Raw genomic sequence first — 26,183 nt, 5'->3', positions numbered from 1 at the left:
CAAGCGTCAATTTTTTTTTTTAAATTCGTAATTTAATATTACTACTTTTTAATATGTATGTTTATACTTTTCATAATGCTTTAACGATATCTGTTGATTATTATTTTATTTATTTTTTTTTATTTGATATTATAGACACGATTGGTTATAAATGAAACCATTTTCGCCTCTGATCATTTCAATTAATTTATAAAACAGCTACTTCTGCTATGTACAAGGTTATTTAAATTCCGAACGAGTTTAATTTTGTAATGTAATGTGTGTTTATTAAAAAAGGAACATCATGATTTGTTGCGTATTTAATATTGATATATACATATAATCCGAAGGTACAATGTCATACGTGTGTAAAAATTTATCACATTTCACGGAAGCGATACTAGTACGAGTTCCTTTAAATAATTAAATACTATCAACTTTATCTATAAATATTATTTAGTTAAACAATGCTGTCTTCTTCTTTCGAATATCAAATTAATGATGAAGAAAAGAGAGATATCAGTATTTAACTAAACCACTGCTAAACAAAGTTTATTAGTAAGCATGTCTCTAAAATACTAATTTTATAAGTTATCAATACTTTTTCACGGTCTGTTGCGTTGTTTTGCTTGGCCGTCACTTATTAATAGTTTTTTATACTTACACGATGAACACTTAGGTACTTTAATCTCACAATAACAATTTTATTTACATGATAAACGAAATGAGACGCACTTTTTGTCCATGAACATAAATAATCCAGTAATTTATCATTAAAACAGCACTTTATAAATCGTAAACTAAGAAACTTTAAATCTACCACTTGACGTTTTCATTTAAAATTATTACCACGTTGGAAATAAAAAAAGGTTTTTTATAGTGCAACGACTTATTTCCAACTTTAATATTTATTAAGGATAATAATTACATTTGTTTTTTTTTTTTTAATTTATATTGTATGTTTAACTAATGACCTTATCATGATATGATACTCAATATGAATTGAGTTGGATCTTTTTTGTTTTTAATTGCTTTTTAACAAATATTTATTAATTTTATTTCGTTTGGTAAGTATGATCTATGATTTAACTTATTTTTAAAAGTTCTATTTCGTTTTAAAATTCTACAAGTCGTTTTTTGTATAAAATCTCATTCTTTATTTACAACCAAGTTTAAATTTCTTACTTAATGTGCGTATTGTATATATAATAATTATGTATTTTTAAGCTTTATAACCTTAGCAGGTTAAGAAGATACCCATTTTTCTTGTCAATTCAACAATTCCTTACTAACTGCCGTCCGTGAGAAAGTTACATGTCTCATTCAAATTGCAAATGTTTTTTTTCCTTGTAAATTATGTATTATATGCAATAGTTTACGTAATTGTTCATTAGCACGTAACTATACGTGTGATATGAAAATGTTTTTATAAATCATATTCTTTAATAATATGTCATAAATAAAACAACTGGGCGTTTTATTTGTAAGGTTAAATTAAATGAAATTGCGCTTTATTTGATTTCACGAGACGTAAAAATAATATAATTAATCGTACGTCGTACTCTAAAAATTAAAATTATTTACGTGATTATATTTTAAACATCAGCTTAAAGCAACGGGGCAATTCTACTATCTCTATATCTATGTTTATTAGGGTGGTTGGGCTTTGTGCAAGCCCCTCTGAGTAGGTACCACCTACTTATCACGTATTCTACCGCTTAACAGTAATTATGTAATTACTTAGTATTGTTGTGTTCCAATTTGAAGGACGAGTGAGCCAGAGTAACTACAGGCATGTGGGAGATAAAATCTTAGTTCCCAATCTTGATGGTGCATTGGCGATGTAAGGAATGCTTAATATGTCTATGGGAGGTGGTGACCACATGCCACTTGTAAAAAAACATCGTGGATGGTAAAGCTTTTCGTGAGTGCCTTGATCCACCCTGGGAACTCTAGGTGAAAGTCAAGATATCGTCAGATCGACACAGATTCTTGCAAGGCTTTGGCTTTAAAAAGTACCTGCAACAAATAGCAAGACTTGAGGCTTGCCTTAGAATCTGGAGTGGCACATCCTATTTGAGAATGCCTCTTAACACCATGCCCTGGTGACTATCATTAGCGTAAATATCACGGTCGACAATGAAAGGTGCTGGATAACGATGGTCTCCTTCACGGATTCCAAACCTCCAAGTCTCCAAGCCTTTCCCATTGCAACAGAAAATTCCTCTGCCCATTCATGTGACTAGAGTATTTACTGTATAAATCTATACATAAATAAAGCAGTAAAATCGTGTGCCTATACATTGAATAAATTTCAATTTCAGTCAACAAACGAGAGTGAGCAACAAAAAAAAGAGTTACAAAACATTTTAACATTTTTTAATAATCCTAAAAAACGCCTTTACGTGGACGACGCGTTCAGCTAGTGTACAATAAAATGAATACATACTCGTATTACCTAATGAACACTTGTTAACAATATTCACAAATGTCCCACACAGTTAAAATATTACCCAGTGTCGATGTTAAGTGTTTAAGGTTTAAATAAATATAAAATTATTCGTTTAATTATTATCTCTTTATATGTCAGCGGTAAATCCATCGCGGCATGTACTGATTGCGTACTGACTCAGTGTATTATGTCATTAAATATTTTTATTTCTTGCTAGCGGCTACTGACTCGCGGCATTTTTGCATCAGATGAATAAAATACAATTATATAGCGTATTCGATTTGCTATTAAAAATAAATATTCAGACTGTGTTTAGTACTTTTTAATGACCTTTTCTTATTTCATTTGTTTATATAGAAGTTGAATTGTACATAACTCGTATAAGTGTAATACAACTAACCTTATGTTAATATTTATTCTTACATTTTATTCTGAGTTGTAAAACTAAAGGTTTCGTTTTCAAATAAAAACTGTACAAACTCATTTCCACTTGACTGACGGACAACCTGATACTTAATAAGAAATATATATACATATATATGTATGTGTATATATATGAATTTCTTAGATATGGATGTTGTTCTTTTATGTCGTATTCTAAAAAGGAGATAATAATAATAATATCCTGGGACATTTTTCAGACACGGCCATCTGATCCAAAATTAAGCTCGTACAGAGCTTGTACTATGGAAACCAGACAACTGATATACTACATATACTATTTTTTTTGTAAATACATACTTATATAGATAATTACACCCAGACTCAGGACAAACAGACATGTTCATGCACACAAATATCTGTCCTGGGTGGGAATCGAACCCATAAAATTCGGCGTGAAAGGCAAGCATCCACCAACCACGCCAACCGGCTCGTCAAAAAGAATTCAATTATAACTAATTAAGTCAAATTGTTATCAAAACATATTATGGTAAAAGTTTAAACGCTGTAGTTAAAAAAATATACACATAATTACCAAAAATTCACGTAGTTCTCTGAATTCGGTCTATGTGCACGAAAACAATTGAAAATAGATTACGATCCCGATATTTGATTTTGATTTCTTAGACGCTTGTTTATATTATAACAAAGTCAATACATTCTTTATTAAAGTAGAATCTAAAACTTTTGAGTCGTCGTTTCGTAATATTTAATTAAATGTAAAAGTACCAACGCTTTGGAATGTAGATTCTACTTTAACGAACGGGTAATAAATTTTCTCACATTATATTCACATTTCATATAGAAAGCGAGGAACATATCTTATGCAATAAATTGGAAATAAAAAAAAATCTTTAAATTTATTAATTCAATAAAGATTTAAAAATACAATAAAATATGAATATTTTATTTTATATTTATGTATGTATGTAGCCGAGATGGCCCAGTGGTAAGACCGCGGGAATCCTAACCGATGATCGTGGGTTCAAACCCGGGCAAGCACCACTTAATTTTCATGTGCTTAATTTGCGATTATAATTCATCTCGTGCTTTACGGTGAAGGAAAACATCGTGAGGAAACCTGCATGTGTCTAATTTCACTGAAATTCTGCCACATGTGTATTCCACCAACCCGCATTGGAGCAGCGTGGTGGAATAAGCTCCAAACCTTCTCCTCAAATAGAGGAGAGGAGGCCTTTAGCCCAGCAGTGGGACATTCACAGGCTATTACGGATTACGGATATGTATGTATTTTTCATTATATTTATTTAATCAATGAACAAACATCGACCATCTATTTCGTTACACTAAATGTGTTATCATTATAAAAAGTTAATTGCCAGTAACATAAATGCTTATAAAATATAAATTATGAGTTTCATACCCCCACATTGAATTCAGTTTAACGTTACAAGATAATTTACAGCTCACGTATAAATGCTCGCTTTTTTGTATGAAAATGCATAAAAGATAATCAGCCCGTACAAGAACTGTGAGCACTAAAAAATAATTGAATTTCTTAGAAAATTTATAGTATAATCACGAACGACGATCGTGAATTAATACGTTATATGTCAAGTTTTTCATTTAGCAACGCAGGACCGCTTTTTACTCGACTACGTTGATATCTGAGACGGGATAGCAGAAATCGACAATCTGATCACTAAAAGGCCGTCAAGTAAGGAAACCTACCCGAGGATAACAAAACTTAGATATATATACCTATATATTATTTACATATATACATATACATTATTTAAAAAAAAAAGACTGGGAAATGGACCACCTGATAGACAATGGCACTTTATGAAATTAACCCTCAACTCATTGCGACCCCAAACTTGAGAACTAAGATCCATCAAACAAGGACACAACAATACTATGTATTGCTTTTTGGCGGTAAAATATATATAATAAGTTGTGGACACTCAATCAATAAATAACAACTAAAATATAGCTTCCGTAGAAGTAGTTACAAAGTGCAACTAAATCCGTTTATGTGATTGCTACCACAAATGGGAAGGTATATTACTAAATGTGGTAGCAAAAAACTAAATGCATTCTTCATTAAAAACATTTTCTTGAACACTATCTCCGTAGTATATCAGAAGGTAAAACTTCCATAAACATATCCAAAGCTATGTAGGGAAAAATAACTTTACTGTTTTGATCATAGGGTTTAATATAGACAAAATATTAATAAACAGCCTATTGTTGTTTGAACAATAGACTTGCGAAATCGCCAATATATTTTAAAACTAGCATATTTCCGGAGTTATTTTTTATAATTGCTTCTTTTATCGTACACCACAAATGCAGATTCTTTTTGCTAAGTTTCTTCAGATAATATATCTCTTATTTATTAATCTGTGTAATTCATGTACCAAATATGGCGGAAACATCAATGTCACCATCAGTTGATGTTGAAACAGTTTTCATTATAACAGCTCTTGCTTAGCCCACTTGCCACTCAACAAGATATTGTTGTTAAGCATGAATAACTATGAGTTTACCTAATCAAGCAAAGACCTACGACAAAAATAAACAACGAGTTAAGTAAACGAATATATGGCGACAGCAAATCTAGTCGTTTAAATCAATCAATCAATCACTTGACATAGATCCATATCTGGATGAAGACCTCCCCTAAGCCAAGTTATATAAGCAACTGTCAATCGAATCGGTGTTCATTCCCCACACTATGATTCTTCCTTTTCAAGCAACTTTGTTTACTCCTTCAACGAATTTGATTGGCTGTCACGTCAGCATCGTCGTCGTAGTCGCTTCTGAAATTTTTGAATTATGCGCAAAAAAAATGGCGTGTTAATGTTGATGACAAATCTTCTATTTAGAGTACAATACAATTTTGGGTGAAAATAGAGGAGCTATTTTTATCTGCAGGGGCGCTTATTCAAATTAAGTGTATATATAATTTATTTGTCTTAACGTCATTTTTAATTATATCTGCCTGGAACCTCATGATCCGCAGCCTTATAACTAAACACTAAACAAATAACGTTTCTCATGAATCGCCTTATAAATAATCAAGAAATTGCAGTTAACACATAATAAATATACATCTAAGTGAACTTTCCCGCAAGTGCATTAAATTGATTGCGCAAAAAGAGTGTTTATTGTGCGTCAATAATTAATAGAACTTTCAACTAAACCTATACAAACATCCTGTCTTGAAATATATAACTTACAAAGTTCATACACAAAGAACTAATTCAGACACGTGAATGTACAAGTTACTCGTAAGTAATTACAACAAACAAATTATGATGACCGACTTCAATTGCTTATAACTTATTTGTCAGATAAAAATCAACCCTGTGCCGCCGCAGTCCGCAATTATCCACTGTTCGTTTTTTTTTCAATTTATTTCAACTCACGCGCGGCGAAATTAATTTCCTTTAAATTATAATGCGACGTGTTGTTTTATGTCCACTGCACATATTTCTTTGAATTGCGAAGGTGACATGCTTTGTAAAGGTGTAAATATATTGATGACGTCACTCCCATGCATAAGGGATGATGAATATTGAATACATTCTATGCTAACTCAAATATACTTTTCGTTGATAACATATATTTAGGTTATGAAGTCTTAAATATACTCGTATAAATATGTCATGAACCCTGAACTATAGTACGTTTTGATCATCATTCAAATATAAAAAATATATTTAAATGTTTACCTACTGGATGTAGGTATTTTAAATCTTATTATGTAATGAAATGGTATTTTGACACGAACTATTCGAAATAAATTTTTTCAATAACCTCAATTTAATTACAGTTAGTAGATGTACAAATCCTCCTAATATTACCCCCAAATTCGGCCCTCAGCGATACATACCCACACACACACAGACAGTTTTTTGACAGACTAGTCAAAAAAATTTGTTCAAGTATTTTTATACATAAATATATATATATATATATATATATTTTATAATTATAAAATATACTGAAAAAATAATGTAAGCTTGTTATAATACAAAAAACTCAATATCGTATATGAATAAACTTTATTTGAAAAATAATAATAATATAGATATTTAATGAATAGGCTGTATAACCATATGCCCTTGGTCATCTCGAATTGAAGATAAACGACAGTACAAAACAAATTACAAACTGTCAACACGACAATTTTTAGGGTTGCAATAATTATACTGCAGCGAATACACATTATTTTATCAACTACATCTATAATTGCATTGTGAAAGTTTCCCGTTGCATTTCGTTCGTAATTGTATGTAACGTGAGATAATAACATTAAAAACAGATTATGTTCAATTAATCTTTTTTTTATTATTTTTTATCTGTTTTTTATTGTTACTTGAAATTCTATTTGTTGTTTTATTCTGTAGGAGATAGAACGCTACTGATTCGTTAGTCAACTTGTTTTCTATTTAAGAAAAAACAGTTATCTTTTTTTTTTTCGTTCAGAATTTTTTTAACGTAATTTTTATTATGTTTTTTAAAGTTTATGGCGTAAACTAAGTTAATTCTAATTCTTAAAATATACCAGCAAATCTTTTAAAACTTAAGTAATGTAGTAAATAGATATATTTGTTTTTGGTGTATCTATAATTTCCTGACGAATTGCTTTTGTAAGGTTGTCCAACTTGTCCACGTGTCGGTGCTCATCCGAGCTAAGAATAGTCTAACCGTAAGTCTAACATTTGGTACTACAATTATACAATGTTTTATGAACTTAATTGAACAATGATGAACAAATTTTATAATGAACTTGAAGTTAAATGCACTTTCAAAATAAAGTGTCGTTCCAAATAAATTGCTAATTACAATATTCGAAAGAACGCAATAAAACTTTACGCCACAAAAAGTCACAAAAGATTACGTTATTTGATTAGACCTAATTACATTCTGACCGTAATTAACTCGCACGTATCATTCCCTTTGTTTTATTACAAACATTGCAATTTTATATTTGTATTTGCCAAACTATATATCATGCAAATATCAACTTTATCTCTTTGATGTAAGAGCTATAGATCTTGAATCGGTAGCAAATCCCGTCTCATAGTAGATGTCTTAGGTCGAGATAACTTGTCGTGTTATTAAGGCATAATTTACGATGTAAATTATAGCGATTTGTTAATTTTATACTCTGTTGTATTATACGACGACGGCTCATTTATGTTTCAATTTTATTTTTTTTAATCTATTTCTTATTGGAAACGTGTCTTCAGATCAATTTTTGATTTGTTTATTGTTTTAAAAGAATATAATATATGTATGTAATTATTTCAATGTTGTTTTGAATTAATAATATATTTTATTTCTTTTGTTTAAAAACTTATTATAGATTTATAAGTTCGCAATGACATCAAAATATTCATCTTCGCGATGTTTATGAGCCGTACCGTATAAATAAGGAAAAACTATGATTTCAGGAAAAGGGGAATGTTTTACATATTGCTTGTCTTAATATAATAATCATACACGTGTTTCATTCGTACGAGGAAATTAAGTATTATTAATATAATTATGACTTGGCTCTAACAATACATCATATTAGGTCATCAGGTGAAATGATCATTCAATACACACTGAGCACACTGTAAAAGTGACCTTCTTAAAATGTAAGCATTAATTTATTTCGTTTTAAAATCATTGACCGACCTCAAGACAAAGAAGGTACCTCATCCCGCCGATTTTATATTGTTATTTTAGTAAATACATATATAGTTACCTACCAAAGTCACATCAAAAGCTTTTTCTAACATTATTTTCCACTATCAGGATCAGGATCAGGGGACCAATTCTACTAAGAAATTATCACTTTATCGCAATAAAATCGAAGCGTGATCGTTGTCGTTTATTCTTTTTCCTATTCTTTAATTTAATTATCGACTATTGGCATAAAAGCTAACAATTAAGTTTGCGTTTGACACAACGGTATATGTTAACATCATATCGGTTCAGTTCCGATCCGAATAAATCTAGAATATACGAAGTTGGATTGGAATTGAATCGGGAACGTATCGTAATCGTTATATCTTCGTAGGATTGTTAGGTAGTTCTTTTATAGTTACGGTATAAACTATCTCCATTCCAAATTTAATCCTAAATCAGGGCATTTCTGAAACAATAAGTAAACCTTATTAAATATTTTTTTATATTTCTTTATTTTATTAGTAATGTGCAGGATTTTCGTTATTAAAAAATATAAAAATGTTTAAATACTACAAAATCTAAAACGCTCAAATAGTGGACAGAGCATGTGAATTTGCACCAATATCATGAAGTTTTATTTTATTAATTTTCCATTTCTTATTCATAATACGTAGTATTAAAAATATTTATGATATAAATAGATAAGACAAAAATATATTATACTTATCAGCTATTTATAACATAAGTAAGAGCACATTATTATTCACTAAGTTCCGTATATATCACTACATATTATAAAAAAAAGTCTACCCAACCGCCAATTTGCCTCTCTGTTTGTCTGAACGACGTAACCTAAAAACTATTTTCATACGGCATTATCCACCAATTGACGCTCAATGATTTTATTAACTACAGAGTTGCACGTACTTTAGTTATTTTAATATTTTTTGTGGTGATTTATTAATTTATATTAATAAATATACGCAATAATTTATATTAATAAATATATCATGGTTGGTACCTACTCAGATGGGCTTGCACAAAATCTGCCATCTATAAAACTTGTAATAGCTAGTATAAACGAGTAATTTGCCTTTCACCAGTTAGGATAATCAGCTGAGTACGTGGTACAGTTAAAAAAACTGATCTCTCTCTTTCTATTATCATTGATTTGACATTCGAAAGAAGAAGACATTCTTTAACTAATGGCCAGCTTTATATAATTTGAGCGTATATTCGCCACAAAAAATATTAAAATAACTAAAGCACGTGCAACTCTGTAGTTAATAAAATCATTGAGCGTCAATTGGTGGATAATGCCGTATGAAAATAGTTTTTAGGTTACGTCGTTCAGACAAACAGAGAGGCAAATTGGCGGTTGGGTAGACTTTTTTTTATAATATGTAGTGATATATACGGAACTTAGTGAATAATAATGTGCTCTTACTTATGTTATAAATAGCTGATAAGTATAATATATTTTTGTCTTATCTATTTATATCAAAAATATTTTTAATACTACGTATTATGAATAAGAAATGGAAAATTAATAAAATAAAACTTCATGATATTGGTGCAAATTCACATGCTCTGACCACTATTTGAGCGTTTTAGATTTTGTAGTATTTAAACATTTTTATATTTTTTATATTTCATACAACATTATTGTTGAATACAAAAATAAATGATTGCAGCTATGATGACGCTGTGATAGAACTCGTAGTAACTTAACGGTTCAAGAGTTCAAATTCGAGCATAAACAACCGACTTTTCATAATAAATTGTGTTCATAATTCATCATTTAAGTCATTGCTTTTCAGCAAGTTCATATAGTCGACATTTTTTGTCTTATCAGACGATATAACAATGGAAACGAAACGATACGATATCATAATGTTATAATGAAACACACCTTCGCGATTTAAAAATTACTTTTTATGACACAGACAAATAAGCGTCCATTTTTTTTTTTTAAATTTATTACAGATAAATAAGTATAATAATAATTCGCTGTCAAACACTGTGAAATATTAATACATTATCTTATCGTATTATCACATTGAAATACTTTTAAAGGATTGTATATTAATAACCATCGATTATCATGATAAATAAAATTTGGCAAGTTTTTTACGAAACATAAAAACAAACTAAAGTATTATACTCAGTAAGAATACACTCGAAACGCGATTTAAATATCGAACGTGAAATATCAGAAAGTTGTATACGATATTGGCTGCGATACTAATAATATTTTAAGGATACAAGCATCAATACAATTAGTTAATTTTCCATAAATGACGATTAGCACTGCTATTCTGTAAGAACTTACATATTTTACTCAAAATAGTGAGAATCAGCTTATTGTGCTACGCTATTTTAATTCGTGTATCCTTATAGTAACAGCCTGGTAATGTCCCACTGCTAAGGCCTCCCTGTCCCTTTTGAGGAGAAGGTTTGGAGCTTATTCCACCACGCTGCTCCAATGCGGGTTTGAAGAATACACAAGTGGCAGAATTACAATGAAATTAGACACATGCAGGTTTCCTCACGATGTCTTCCTTCACCGTCAATCATGAGATGAATTATAAACACAAATTAAGCACATGAAAAATCAGTGGTGCTGGCCCGGGTTTGAACCCACGATCATCGGATAAGATTCACGCGTTCTAACCACTAGGCCATCTCGGCTAGTGTATCCTAGTACGTTTATCCTTAAAATATACGTGTATCCTTAAAATATTAAAAATATTATAAAATTTTCGATATTGTGTTCTGTGGTGTTACGATTTTGTTCTTATTTTACAAAATAGCTTTACAACGGACTTGAAAAAATGAATTCATTTATAAGTCGAAGTGATTTCTGTCGTCTGTCCGGCAATCTTTGTTTAGGTGATGTTTTAAATGCTGATTAATGATCATTTTATAGCTACAAGGATCTTAATAATAATTGAGATAAAACAAAATAAAAAGTTAATTTTACATTTCCAAGTGATTGTTAAACTCTTAAAGATTCGTCATAATTATGTTTAATTTTAAACGATATAGTCAATGAAACGTGAATCATTAAGTAACATATTATTTAATTAGTCACGTCTCTATCTTCAAATGAATCACTTGCGATTCATGAAACACTTATATATTTAGCTCTATAATTAATCATAATGAAGCAAATATTTTTGTATGAGGAAAACTTGCAATCCCCGGCAAGCTGTACAATACGTCCATTCCACCAGTGATTATAAAGTCAGACAGCAATAACTTGCAGCTATGATCCGATCCGATGATGAATGAATTAAACGATAACCGTTAAAGAGTCACACTGGGTATGCTGGTAAATTAATTTTCTCTTAATCAAAATCCAGTAGGGCTTTTCCATGTTTCACTTTCATGGTAGTCATCGAATGACGTCAAAGTCTATTTATCTCAAATGTATATATCAACAATCATTTATGTATATATAAATGGATTAAACTAACTGATATAATAATAAAATAATTTACTATTCTTGACAAAAGTAAAAAGGATGGAACGTTTTGACTAAAAATTTAATAAATAAAATTATTTCCGTAAAACGTAATATTGTAGAAGTAATGTCATCATTGTGATAGTTGACGAATTCATTTTATTTTCGCTATAAATCATACTGATCCGCTACGTGATTAGTCTGAGTAATTGGATTTCTAATTATATTAATGTTATATTTCTGTTTTTGAAGCAATCAGAGATAAATCAAATTATTTTATCTTAATCGTAATCGTAGGAAATTCTTAACGACTTATTGCCTAGTTTTAATAGAATAAAGATTACAATCTGTCTGTTCACGTGTTCCAGCGTAAGTCAAAAATCAGGTTTGATTTTGCAACTACGAAATAGCCAAGAAGAATAGTGACTGTCAAAACAAAAATGTACTTTTTAGGTACAAAAAAATACGTATAAATAACGTAAACTGGAACAAACTTCGTCTATAGTGAAACAGGTCTATGGTAAAAATTCAATACAAAACCACTTTTTCATTTGCAATTTATCACCTAGGCAATTTCAGTCACCCCTTCCCCTAAAGTAGGTTAAACAAAATTGTTCTCGTTTTTTTTTTGTCATTCAAATATATGAATCGTTTAAATTAAAAATTTAAATCTAAACAAGCAATAGAAAATTATGGTTCCTGGTTATGGTAGCGGATTCGAGATACGACATAACCACCCAAAACTGTTTGCCTTGCACAAAGCCCTCGCCACAGTAGTACACTAAAACCCAGTATTATATTACTAAAAATATTATATGAATAGTTTATTTTACCATATCTAATTTTCTGATAATTAAACATTTTATTTTCCCTAGAGAATTTAATTATCGTAATTAAATTAAAACGCGATAAAACTTAATTTAATAATTATCTCGTTAATTAAAAAGAAAAACAAATCAAGTAATCAACTATCGATTTCTATGTCTGTATCGATTAAATCATCGGACGTGACAGATTACGTAAGCAGTGTATAAAAATAATTATAATTATCATAAAAAATAACTTATACATTTTACATCATCAATGCAAATACTATAATATACATGGTAATTGATAGATACGTATTGATAACATTCGGCTGTTAAAGGAAGTTTCATTATCAAATACGTTATCTTTTAATTAGAAACTGTGAATGAAATACGTAACGTTCATTCGCGAAGTAAGGATTGTCTGAACAAGATCTGTGTCGTTTTGTGGGTGTAGACGAAAATGGGATTAATTCGCCGTGAGTTATTATTATAATTAATATTACATATAAACGTATCGTTAATTAAATATTTTATTCGATTTAATTTCATAATTTGCTATGGTTATTTATTTATGAATTTAATTTAATTATAATGTTTGGAACTTATATTTGAAATAATTTAGTCTAATAATTTTATTTATTATAAATATAAAATGCATCCATTTATTATTTATCTTAAATAACAATATGAAACCTTAGTCTTAAATGGTAGAACTTCTTATTTTTTATATACATACCGCTATGATATGCTTGATAGCAAAACTTTTTGATAAATCTTGTACAAAATGAAATAATCAAACCTACCCATACATATTATTATTTTTACCCAGAACTAGATTTAACCGGTTATTAAAAAACAATAATCATTTGACAGGTTTAATATAATTTAGATTAATAACAACTACCTGGGTTACCAGTAATCAAAATTAGAACGACACGAACGACTTATTTTAATTGTTAAACATATATCTACAGTCTACATTCGAATTACCAGAATACGTGTTACAAACACAAGATCGCGAACAATAGAATTTATGTCAAGAAAACACATGAATAAATCCCGTAGGTAACACGTTAAATGAAAAAAAAAAACAATGTAATTGCCGTTACGTAACCAGCTATTAGCTCAGGTTATTTCCATTTAAATTAAACAAAGACAATAGGAAGATTATTAGATGATTTATAGCTAATTAATTCCTAATATAACTGGACTTTTATATACATTATATATTAGCACATTAGTATATATGTTGACTTATATTCTTAATATAAATAAGGTCTTTACTAACTATATTATGATGCATACAAATGCAATGAAAAAAAAAAAAAACAAGAAAATGTAAAAAAACACAATATCAAATATAGACAGAAAAAAATAATTTAACGAATGAAAATAAAATAAATAGACATATTTATTTAAAGCAAGCTATTTATATTTATCATTTCTTTATATAGTTCATTCATATACATTCATAATTAAATTAAATTTGTTAGAATTGTGTTAAAAAAAGTAACGAAAAGAACTATTGTAAACTGGCCCTTATATTCTAGAAAACGACGTGTAATGGCGGACCAATTACGGCAACACTATAATAAGAGCATAATTAAGTTAATGGCATTAATTCATAAATGTCGATTGATTACGAGACAGAGGTCGTGGCTTGCTGCAATTTGAAGTGTTATTACAGATAACTTTGTACGTATCCGATATTACGACTACAATAAATATAGGGAGATCTGCTGAGCTATTGTTTTTAAATTCAATATTGTGATCTGCAAGAGAGTGTAACAAGATTTTAAAGTGCCTTTTGAGGTACGGGAGTGTTAAACTTTCAGACTTCGGGTTCCTACTGGAAATATTTTGACAAAAAAAAAATACAATTACTATTGGCCCGACTGGGGTCTCAAACCCAAGACCTTGGGATATACAAACTAGAACGAGGCAGTCGGTTTCCTTACACAAATATATAATACTCATAAAGAATATATATGAGTGTGTACATTTGGAGGTAGGCTTACCTCCACAGGTAGACCGAAGCGAGTGTGACAAAACTATAATCTAACCTTTTTTTACTTAGTTTTATCTATACATAAAAATATTTCCGAATGATATACCGTACCGTAACCGTAACCGTAACAGCCTGTGAATGTCCCACTGCTGGGCTAAAGGCCTCCTCTCCTCTTTTTGAGGAGAAGATTTGGAGCTTATTCCACCACGCTGCTCCAATGCGGGTTGGTGGAATGCACATGTGGCAGAATTTCAGTGAAATTAGACACATGCAGGTTTCCTCACGATGTTTTCCTTCACCGTAAAGCACGAGATGAATTATAATCACAAATTAAGCACATGAAAATTTAGTGGTGCTTGCCCGGGTTTGAACCCACGATCATCGGATAAGATTCACGCGTTCTTACCACTGGGCCATCTAATCAACATATAATTGAAATTATATTTTATTATTCAAACATTTTGTAAGCCTGTTAGTAAAACTTAAGTACTTCGTGCAATGAAACACGCAAATTATATTATTAACACAATTTTAACCAAATCGATCATAATGATTGCCTGCTTATCATTTAAGTAGGCAACGAGCCGTGCTTAACCTTTTAACTTATCATAAATTTTTAGGATTCAGTAAAATAAAAGTAAAATGTCTTCAATATGATACATTAAAACCGTTAGTAAAGTGTAAACTTATAAGTACCGATAGCAAAAACATAGATAAAAAATTTACTGTACTGTATGCATATTCACAAAAAAATATTCGAATTTACCAATAATTTTACTATATGGCATAATATTCATATTATTGTTTATTGGTTTTTATTTTAAATATGTATAAAATAAGGCGGATTTAAAAATGGGCCACCTAGTGATAAGTGGTCACCATCTCGCAAGGACATTGGCACTGAAACAAATATTCTTGGGAACCAAGATATTATGTCCCTTGTGCCTGTAGTTACTCTGGCTCACTCACCCTTCAAACAGAAAAATCATTTTATATTTACGTCATTTATATTTTGTATACAGTTTTCGAACAATCTACAATGAAAAAAAAAACAAATAAAATTAATATCATGACGGAATAATATTGAATTATCGAGAACTCTAATCGTAAGATTTTTTTCCAACATTACTTAGGCGTGGAATTATGAAATTCTATTTGTGGTCGAACAGATTTTTATTTGCTGCTATTCATTTAGATTCATTAAATTTGAATATAAAACGAAGACACTTAAATATGCACCCTTGGCCTGCTTTAAGATATTAACCACAGATTGATTAAAAAGAGATCATAAAAAACCTCATTTGAATAAAAACAATATAAAACAATAACTTCACACTTAACTTGCTAATTTTATTCACAGATTATTATCACCAGGATACTTATCAGAAGTATACCAGTATGGGGGTGTCCGAGCCACCGAAGGATGACTCACCGAGGACCACGCCAGAGCTCTCTCGTGCTGACCAATCGCCAGCATCTGAACGACCACCTCAAGGATCTGCGGATAGCGATGAAGCGGATGACTTCGCTCCTAAGAGGAAGCAGAGGCGGTATAGGACCACGTTTACAAGTTTCCAGCTGGAAGAATTAGAGAAAGCCTTTTCGAGAACGCATTACCCTGACGTTTTTACCAGGTTAGTGAGATATGTGTGCGTATTTTCATATTCAATGCACTCTACCCTAAGGTTGGCTTCTATAGCGATAAACAGTTAAATTTTCACTTCCCACTTTAAAATATGAGCATAGATAGATAGACAAAACACCTAAATCTTAACCAAGATTGCGACTTAAAGTGTTAATTATGTTTGATGTGATTGTTTTCATCTTGTTCTCGTTAGTGAAGGAAAACATCGTAGTAAGTAACCTTTATATATAAAACTCTGCCACATTTGGGGAGGTCTCAGCCCAGCAGCAAACGTATACGAACGGGTATGCTTTTATGAAGTCCGAATTATAACAACTCATTATCTGCGTATGTATGGTATATTTTACTCTTTAACTGTGTTTGTATGTATATGTATATGTGTGCGAGTGTGTGTGTGTGTGTGTGTGTGTGTGTGGTTCGTAAAAAAGATTTTATTTATTAATGCATATTTTTTATCAACGTGATTGATAATCGATTGAAGGATTTTTGCAACATTTTCAAACATTTACAAGTTTCTCAGTAATAGCATTTTATTACAATGTACAAATATGGAGCATTTGCCCCTAAAATTATAACAACCGCCATTTTTTTTTTCGTATTACTTCTTTCTGTATTTGTTACTGATATATCATTTAAATCCAACGCTTATTATTTATTCTGTCGGTATTTTCAATTTAAAAGTACAAAGTTGTTTTGACTTTTAATGACATGGGGACTGACAAGTTAGCATTGAAGACATAAAAAAGAAATCATATCAATATTTTTTTCGCTCAATTAATATAAAATGTATGACAAAATAATTGTAATTTAAAATAATCTCCATAATTATTTCGATAATTAAATTAATTAAAATATACTTATGAAGATTAAATTACCTCAGTAGTAATTGATAAGATAAAAAATACTTTGATTATGTAAACATTAAATTGAAATGTATGTCTGCATTTTTTGTAGTCTATCCGAACATCATAAGAAATTACTGAACCGGTTTAAACAGGTTTAAATCGGTTTTAAATAATGATCATTTAGCACAAGCTTGTGTTTGGAAACCGCTTTTCTTAATATAATATACTAGAAACATTAAGCAATACCAAGTATATAAGCAAAGTAAGTAAATATTTATCGTTGATAAATGTTAGTATTATTTTCTACTCATAAAAGATATAAAACGATATAAATTATTTTTATACCAATACTTTGATGATGTGTAATGAAATACCGGTTTAATATTCACTCACATACCATATTTAGTTTAGGTATTACGAATATAACTTTGAGATATTTTAAAATATCAAATATACTAGTAGTATTTCGGATATATCCTGAGATGAATTAACGGGATGTACCTGAAATAAATATACTAAACCGAGATGGCCCAGTGGTAAGAAAGCGTGAATCTTAACCGATGATCGTGCGTTCAAATCCGGGCAAGCACCACTGAATTTTCATGTGCTTAATTTGTGATTATAATTGATTTCGTGCTTGACGGTCAAGGAAAACATCGTGAAAAAACCTGCATGTGTTCAATTTTACTGAAATTCTGCCACATGTGTATTCCACCAACCCGCACTGGAGCAGCGTGGTGGAATAAGCTTCAAACCTTCTCCTCAAAAAGGGAGAGGAGACCTTAGCCCAGCAGTGGGATATTCACTGGCGGTTACTATACTCCTATGTACCTGAGACAAATATGTGTTACGTATTGGTGGTACTATTGGTATTGTACTGGTGGTAGGGCTTTGTGCAAGCTCGTCTGGGTAGGTACCACCCACTCATCAGATATTCTACCGCAAAACAGCAATACTTGATATTGTTGTGTTCCGGTTTGAAAGGTGAGTGAGCCAGTGTAATTACAGGCACAAGGGACATAAAATCTTAGTTCCCAAGGTTGGTGGCGCATTGGCTATAAGCGATGGTTGACATTTCTTACAAGGCCAATGTCTAAGGGCGTTTGGTGACCACTTACCATCAGGTGGCCCATACGCCTAGGAAGGTGGACGACCTTCCTATTCTATAAAAAAAAAAAATCAATTTGAGAAGGCTTGGAGGTTATTCCTCTTCGCTGTTCCAATGCGGATTAGTAAAAACACATATGGGACATATTAATCCGATACATGTAGGATTCCACACGATAATTTCATATGAATTATAAACAAAAAAATAAGCACATCAAATTTCTATGGTACTTACCAGGGCTTAAAACCCCAACCTTCGATTAACATATTCTAACCACTAAGTAATCTCAGCTATTTGCAACAATCTCCTAAAAAATATTAATGGGTGTAATATTCATATCACGTGTTCCAACCACTAGGCCATTTCGACTCTTCCACTGTATCAGACCTATCCCTAGCATATGGACATTTATCTAAAGTTGCTTCTATTTTTTTTTAATTTAATATCATTAAAGCATTTAATTAACTCAAATAGAACATAATAACAATTAAAAGTTAAAAATAACTAAATTCATGGCGGTATTCATTGATACCATTTATCTATAAATGAATGGAATGAAAACCATTAATAAAAGCGGCAACGGTTTATCTATTTAACGTATCTTTTATCTTTGATAATGACATTATTAAATGAAATTTATTAATTTAAATCTACTTTAAATTATAATAGGATTTTATAGATAACATTTCCTGCTTTAGATAACACGGCGATTTTCATGTAACTTATTACGTCTTTATATTTAATCTTCAATTTTCTTTTTCAATATATTTTGAATAAAAATCTCTAAACAGACTGTGAATGTCCCACTGCTGGGCTAAGGCCTCCTCTCCCTTTTTGAAGAGAAGGTTTTGGAGCTTATTCCAGCACACTGCTCCAATGCGGATTGGTGGAATACACATGTGGCAGAATTTCAGTGAAATTAGACACATGCAGGTTTCCTCACGATGTTTTCCTTCACCGTCAAGCACGAGATGAATTATAATCACAAATTAAGCATTATATATAAATTGAATTTCAGTGGTGCTTGCCCGGGTTTGAACCCACGATCATCGGTTAAGATTCACGCGCTCTTACCACTGGGCCATCTCGGCTTTCTAAATATCTATACCCTGTCCCAATTGAAAAAGGAGTAAAGATAAACAAACCTTAGATTTATCAATTGTAGATCAATTTACCTTTATTTATAATACAATATTTTCCCACTTTAATTTTACTTCCAAAGTACCGATAAGAACTTCGTCGACATTCTAAACGCCATCTTAACGCGAATCGAAATAAGTTTCCTTTAATATGTATCAAAAGACGACGAACGAATGGACTTCAGATGGTAAGTGATCACCTTCGCCCTTAGACTTTGAAGAAATATATACTTTTAAATGTAATACTAAGCATAAAATCTACGATGTTTTTGCTTGAATCTACTGGCTCAATGATAAAAAGTTGTACTAACAGAGGAAACAAAAACCTTAACAGAAATATATATCTATAATTATAAAAATATTTGTTACAGAGAGGAGTTAGCAATGAAAATCGGATTAACAGAAGCACGAATACAGGTATTATAAACGAATTAAAATATTTCTATCACGACACAGAGAATTGCGAGTAATTTTCCTAATTACCAATTATAGCTTGCATCACTTTGATTATAGTGATTCATCGAGTCTGATACAAATTAAAGAGCACTTAGATTTGCTGGATTACACTTGTGTGCGTGTCACTGTATATTTATTGTTTCTTTTATTAATTGCGTGTGTGAGTGTCTTGAAATATTTAGTGTTCAATTCGTAAGTAACAAATTAATATTACTACTTATTTAGATATTTAATCTGTAATATTATAAAGGCGTAAACAGCTTTATTATAATAAAAAATAGACTAAGAAATATCTCCAAGTCCGGCCTACATAATTCTCATATACGCAAATACAATATGTTTTACGCGTGATGTATAATATATTTGAAATAAACTCCAAAGCCTTTATAAACAGAAGGAAAATTATGCCCAGTTTTGAGCTACTTTTTACTAGATATAAAAGTAAAAAATATACTAATTATTTCAAATCTACGGATATATCTATCATAAGGCCTGCTTAACTGAAACAGCGCTTTGCACTTCTAAAGCTAAATAGCTCTTATGACGTCATAGGTACCTGCTTAAGAGGTGATGACCTCGGTTTTTATATAATTTAACGAACTTATCGTATCTATATACATATGTGTATATATCCAACATATATACCTTCTCGACTCAATCCTATACACCGTCTTGTACTGCTGAAAAGAGTTCTACATCAGAACTTATTAAAAAAAAATACTACCGAATGAAAAATAAAACATGACCATCCAATAATCAGGTATGCCTTTAAAAATTTTAAAAGTCAGTCGTTAATTTGTACATGAGACATTTATTTCGCTGAGGCAATTATCTGAATACAAATTAGGTATGTACCTATAAAGCAATCAACCAATACCGTACCGATACTATTTCGGTACAACTTAATTAAATACGATACGACAATATTTATCTTATTGTTTATCTTTAATGAAGGATACCTTTTAAGAATAAAGGTAACCTCTTAACTGGACTTTTTAAAGGCTATGTTTTACACTGTTAAATTAATTCCTCAAATGCTCATTGGTGAGATAAAAATAGTTTTGGTTTTAATTAACTTTGTTTATGCTTTCAAAATGTACTTTGAAACTTTACTGTATATTAAACTAATTGCATTGATGTTTAATGGCTTATATGAAATTAGTTAGTCAGTTTTTCATAAGATTCATTTAGTGATACGAATATATACAAAATTATGTATATTCCGCATAAATATAAAATTATCTTCGATTGATATGTTGTACAAAAAATAAGCAGCAATCGAACCTATCTTTGAATAGATTATTTAAATTAAAAAAAACAGACCATTTTCTATTGAAAGAAAACATCACTAAGAAAAATAAAAAAACGCCGCCCTAAATGAATTAATTTATAGCCAGAATCCAAATCGGTTCAGGCATTTAAGAGTTATGTTGGAATAAAGAAACTCACATACACTCATACATGAATCACTCCATTTTTGGGCAGTCGTCTAAAAACTAGTCGGAAATGTTAAACTATCGATAAAAAAATCACATATACAACACATATTCACACGGGCACACTGTGGATATCTGTAAATCTGTATTTATATATAAAAAATTTAGTAAATTAAATTTTTATTAAATCTCTATACCTACGTAATAACTTTTAACAGCTGTTTATTTAGACACTAATTTCTCTCTTTCTGTCATTATTGACATTCAAAAAAAAAACGCTCTAAACAACGTAAGTAACGCCGTTGATGTCTAATATCTGTATCTAATATATATTTTTTAATTGACCTAAACACGTAAAGACATTTCAACAACGTTTAAAAACCATAATGATATAATTTTATTATTATACCTTGACAAATCGTCACATATTATTTTTAACTTTTCGTTGGCAAGAAGTACGATAGCAAGATAACACAAATGATACCATATTAAGAGGCATTTAGCAAACAATTACCTTGAGTTACCTGCGCGGGAGCAACCTTACGATTTACGAATAACTCGGCTCCCATCTGTTACTAATGATGCCGCATTTTTACTCTCGTCCCTCGTTTATTAAACGGTTTTGTAAACTTGAGTAATTTGATAAATGGACTAAATATAACTTATGCATAACTTCACAAATGCATAATTCCAGGGTATCGAATTCAACAGGCAAACGCTGCTAGCAGTCTTGATACCATTCCATGCAAATCATAATCACGATTGTGCTGTTAGTTTTATTTTATCTTGGCTTTTATATAATTAAGTATAATTGTCATTTAATGAACGATATATTGTTTTATAAATTTGTAAATGATAATAATGATGTCCTCGTCACCAATTTCTTCTTCAGCGGTCCTTCAAGGAACATATTACAGTGCACAATTGTGTGGGCAAACACAAATGCTCTCTATTTGCTTACGTTCGTAATCCGATGGCACGGGAATTTCGACATGACTGAAAAGAGTTCAGGACCAACGGCTTTATGTGCTTTCCGAGGCATGGGAGACTTAGCAGTGTTTACACTCTCAGGTTGGCGCTCCCATATACCGGAATGCAACTCGACCGAAAGCCCAATAGCCTCGATCCGGGATTATAAACCCGGACCACGGGGATAATGACATTATAAATTAGCGTTAGTTTGGTTATCTATGGGGTATAGCGTCTAGATGGCCTACTTATTAATTTTTTTTTTAAAGAATAGCAATATTTGCGTATTATGCGTATATTTGCAATAGCGTCTCCGTTTGGCCGAACTTCGAAATAATTTCACAATTAAATGTATACAGTTTCTTGTCCATTCCATGGCAATATTGATTTTAATACATGTCATGTTTTTCATAACACTTTATATTTAAAACTATTTGTAATCAAATAAGATAAGTTCGTCTACATCTGAAAAAAGTATGGTTTGGAATTGCTTGCCGTCGACATACAGACGACTGATTTGCATTTGTAAGCACATACATTTATTTTAAACACAACATTTAAAGTTAAGTATTTCCTAAATAGTCACGTTGCGTTAGTTAATTCGTAAAGCCAGCCAAAGTGATCATAGAAAAACTTTAACAAACTTTGATCATTTCATAACGTCACTAATATCGAAAGGTTCAAAATTATCATATTAATAATCACATCGACGATTTCAGTGATTACGTCAACACAACTCTCATACTATTTAATCCGCGCCTGGGTTCGACGACGACTTTTTTAACGCCAATACTTAACATTCTTACTACATGCTTACCTCCAATTACAACGTATAAATTCAAAATCTCCATCATATAGAAGCACGTTTACAATACGAGTATAAATTTAATGAAAGCATTAATATTATTAAAAATTGAACTTTATTATTCAATCGGTAAGAGCGATATTCACCTGCCCGTGTCAAATTTAAAATGCATATGATATTTCTTGTTTCACACAGTATTCGCTAACCAAAACGACATTTGCTGAAATGCGAACTTTTTTATCAAAGTGGACTTATCATAAGTGAATTAATTTAAATTACCACAAAAATATCGGTTTACATAATGATCAGAACTCTTCTCCATTTGGACCTCATAAATAATTAATGTTGAAATATTGGACCAATATGGCGAATAAATCAATCAATAAGTATATTTTTATTCAAGGTTGACGGGTCGAACATGTTTTTTGTAAATCGTTTAGTTTTGTTTAAGTTTGCAAGAATACTATATCAATCATGGTATTAAGGTTGTGTATTCTGGATTAAAACAATAGAATTAATATTCATTTTTAAATAATTCATGAAGACCAAAGAGAACCCGATGGTGTTACAAGAAAGGTCTACCCTCTTCAAATGCTATCCGAAAAATACATTAAATATAATAGAAATTCATTCGAAAAATAATGGTTACCAGAATGCTCATAAGTATTTGATTCTCTGAATAAAAACTAACCAACCCTATCATTAATTATCATTCAGCATGTTATAACTAATTGCAAAAATTGGTTTTATGACATAAAAATCGACTTGAGTCGTCGAACGATGGCAGATTCGAAATCACTAAAAACTTTGATTAGACCATATACTGATGCAAATTAGTCCACGGGGGGTGCCATATGATAAAACTCAGTTAGCATTTAAGCAATATTTTTTGCTATTTCTTCTGACAAATATAAAGAATCCATTATTAGAAATAAATATTTCTAAATTATACTTTCATGAGATTGTAAAGCTAAATTAAAAAATGTTGTCTTGTTACAGGTTTGGTTTCAAAACCGACGTGCTAAATGGCGTAAGCAAGAAAAGGTTGGACCACAGGCTCACCCCTACAATCCTTACTTGGGAGGAGGGGGGGCGCCTCCACCGTCAGTCGTAGCTTCCATGCCTAATCCCTTCACACAACTTGGCTTTGGCTTCAGAAAGCCGTTTGATGCAAATGCTTTAGCATCATTTAGGTAAATTAATAAAAATAACTGACAAACCTAAAAGAAATAAACTTTGATAACGTAATCAATGTTTTGAGTAAAATAATTTAATTGTAAAGTTCTATCTGTGTTAAGTTAATAATAAATCAATATTCATAAGATTTAACCACATATTTCATTCTACAGATATGGCAGTTCCCCTGTTCTTGGTGCCCAATATCTCGGAGCACCGTTATCTCGACCTCCACTCTTCACCGGACCGATTTATTCAACGTCAACACCACCATTCCACTCTCTACTAGCTGGACTAGCGGCCCCCCCACGACAGTCTCCTGATCCTCCATCCGTGTCGCCTCCCATATCCCCAGGAAGCGAGTCTCCTCCCAGTCAGCAAGGTCCCGAAGTGGAAAGAAGAAGTTCCAGCATCGCCGCATTGCGAATGGCAGCGAGAGAACATGAACTAAGGTTGGAGATGATAAGGCAACGACACCATACGGATTTGATTAGTTGAGCTTGATTCGTGTCGTGATAGACATGATGAATAAGGTTGCATAAAGTATAGACAAATACGATTTATATTGTAAGGTGGTCCATCAAATTGAAATTGCCTCCATTAAAAATTTGACGACACGAGAGCTTAGGACTTTTGAGTTTAAACCTTCGCTTCTTTTATTAACGTAAACATTTAAAAATACATCATGTATAAAATTTAAACAATTATGATAAAGGCAGTTTCAATAATTATCGCTGAAAGCGTGAAGATATAAAAAGCGATAACCTTACAATTACCAACCTATGTATTATTACGTAATTAGTTTATATTAGGTAATGAAATTAAGTATATAATTATTGCTACTTGATCCGTCCAGTTATGCCTTATTGTTATTTATTATAATTAGATACCTATAAAGTATTTCTATTTTAATTTCTAAGGGATTCGTTTGTACAAAGATTTAAGTAAGATGATTTTCGAAATGAACTATTTGTTTTATTTTCAAGAAAATGAAAAATCAATAACAATATAATTATTGAGTTTTATGAATTTGAATAATCAAAATATAATAATAATAATAATCATCGAATTTCAAGTTAATGATGTCCTCCTGACACCCCCTAAACCCTCAAGGGAGACTAGCCAACTGCACGGGGTGCAATAAAAAAATACAGAAAAATTTTTAATTAAAAAAAATTTCAATAGCAGATCGGAGGGTGGGATTTGGAACATTGTACTCCTATGCCTTGGAAAGCACGTTCGCGCGCACAGTCAAGCTGCATAGTTGGCTATTCTCCATTGAGAATGGCCGCCGTAAACGTAATCGGTCAGTAGGACGCCATTTTCTAATAAATAACACTAATATCACCAAAGAGGCAATTTTTAACAAGCTTGGTATCTGATGTTTTCAATTTCTGTACAAAAATGGTAAATAATTTTGAAATAAAAAATTATAATATGGGTTCCATGAAATAAATGGTTTACAGTGATTGGGGTATTTTATTTATATTTCCCTTATAATCCATTGTCTTATACAATAATATGTATGAAATTAATTCGTATGACATTTAAAAAATATTGTAAAATATGTTAAAAAGTTACAAATAATTTTGACACAATTTATTTCAGCGAGCATTTACCAACAAAGAGAAAAAAATTACAAATATTTTCAATGTATGCAACATTCATTTTTTACGCAATAAATACAAATTAATCATTCAATATATTCATATCATCATAAGCATCAAAATCTCAAAAAATATCAAAAACGGATAGGACTACGGACTACGAATGGAGCCATTTTTTTATATTTTATCA

At 30.9% G+C, this 26,183-nt stretch overlaps 1 protein-coding gene and 1 long non-coding RNA gene across 3 annotated transcripts in view; one reads left to right on the top strand and one right to left on the bottom strand.

Moving 5' to 3' along the window:
- Window positions 1-25,855, top strand: part of LOC126781315 (homeobox protein aristaless-like) — an 83,846-nt gene extending 57,991 nt beyond the window's left edge. The window contains exons 1-5 of one of the 2 annotated variants that reach the window (XM_050506247.1): window positions 13,209-13,275; window positions 16,168-16,441; window positions 19,916-19,961; window positions 24,210-24,403; window positions 24,560-25,855. In XM_050506247.1, coding sequence (XP_050362204.1) covers window positions 13,260-13,275; window positions 16,168-16,441; window positions 19,916-19,961; window positions 24,210-24,403; window positions 24,560-24,884 — 855 coding nt within the window. In that variant the 5' untranslated portion in view covers window positions 13,209-13,259 and the 3' untranslated portion in view covers window positions 24,885-25,855. Of the gene's footprint in view, window positions 1-13,208; window positions 13,276-16,167; window positions 16,442-19,915; window positions 19,962-24,209; window positions 24,404-24,559 lie in introns of those variants that run through there. The other variant, XM_050506246.1, reaches the window with a different exon arrangement.
- On the bottom strand, window positions 5,077-6,210 carry LOC126781339 (uncharacterized). The gene is made up of 3 exons (XR_007670624.1): window positions 6,079-6,210; window positions 5,485-5,658; window positions 5,077-5,401 (listed from the first exon to the last, which is right to left on the bottom strand). It is a non-coding gene; the product is annotated as an uncharacterized LOC126781339 (long non-coding RNA).
- Window positions 25,856-26,183: the final 328 nt, after the last annotated feature.

This window comes from Nymphalis io, chromosome 3 (genome assembly GCF_905147045.1).
Source record: "Nymphalis io chromosome 3, ilAglIoxx1.1, whole genome shotgun sequence".
Lineage (NCBI taxonomy): Eukaryota > Metazoa > Arthropoda > Insecta > Lepidoptera > Nymphalidae > Nymphalis > Nymphalis io.
Note: the sequence above shows the minus strand (reverse complement) of the source record. Positions and strands in the feature narration are given on the sequence as shown.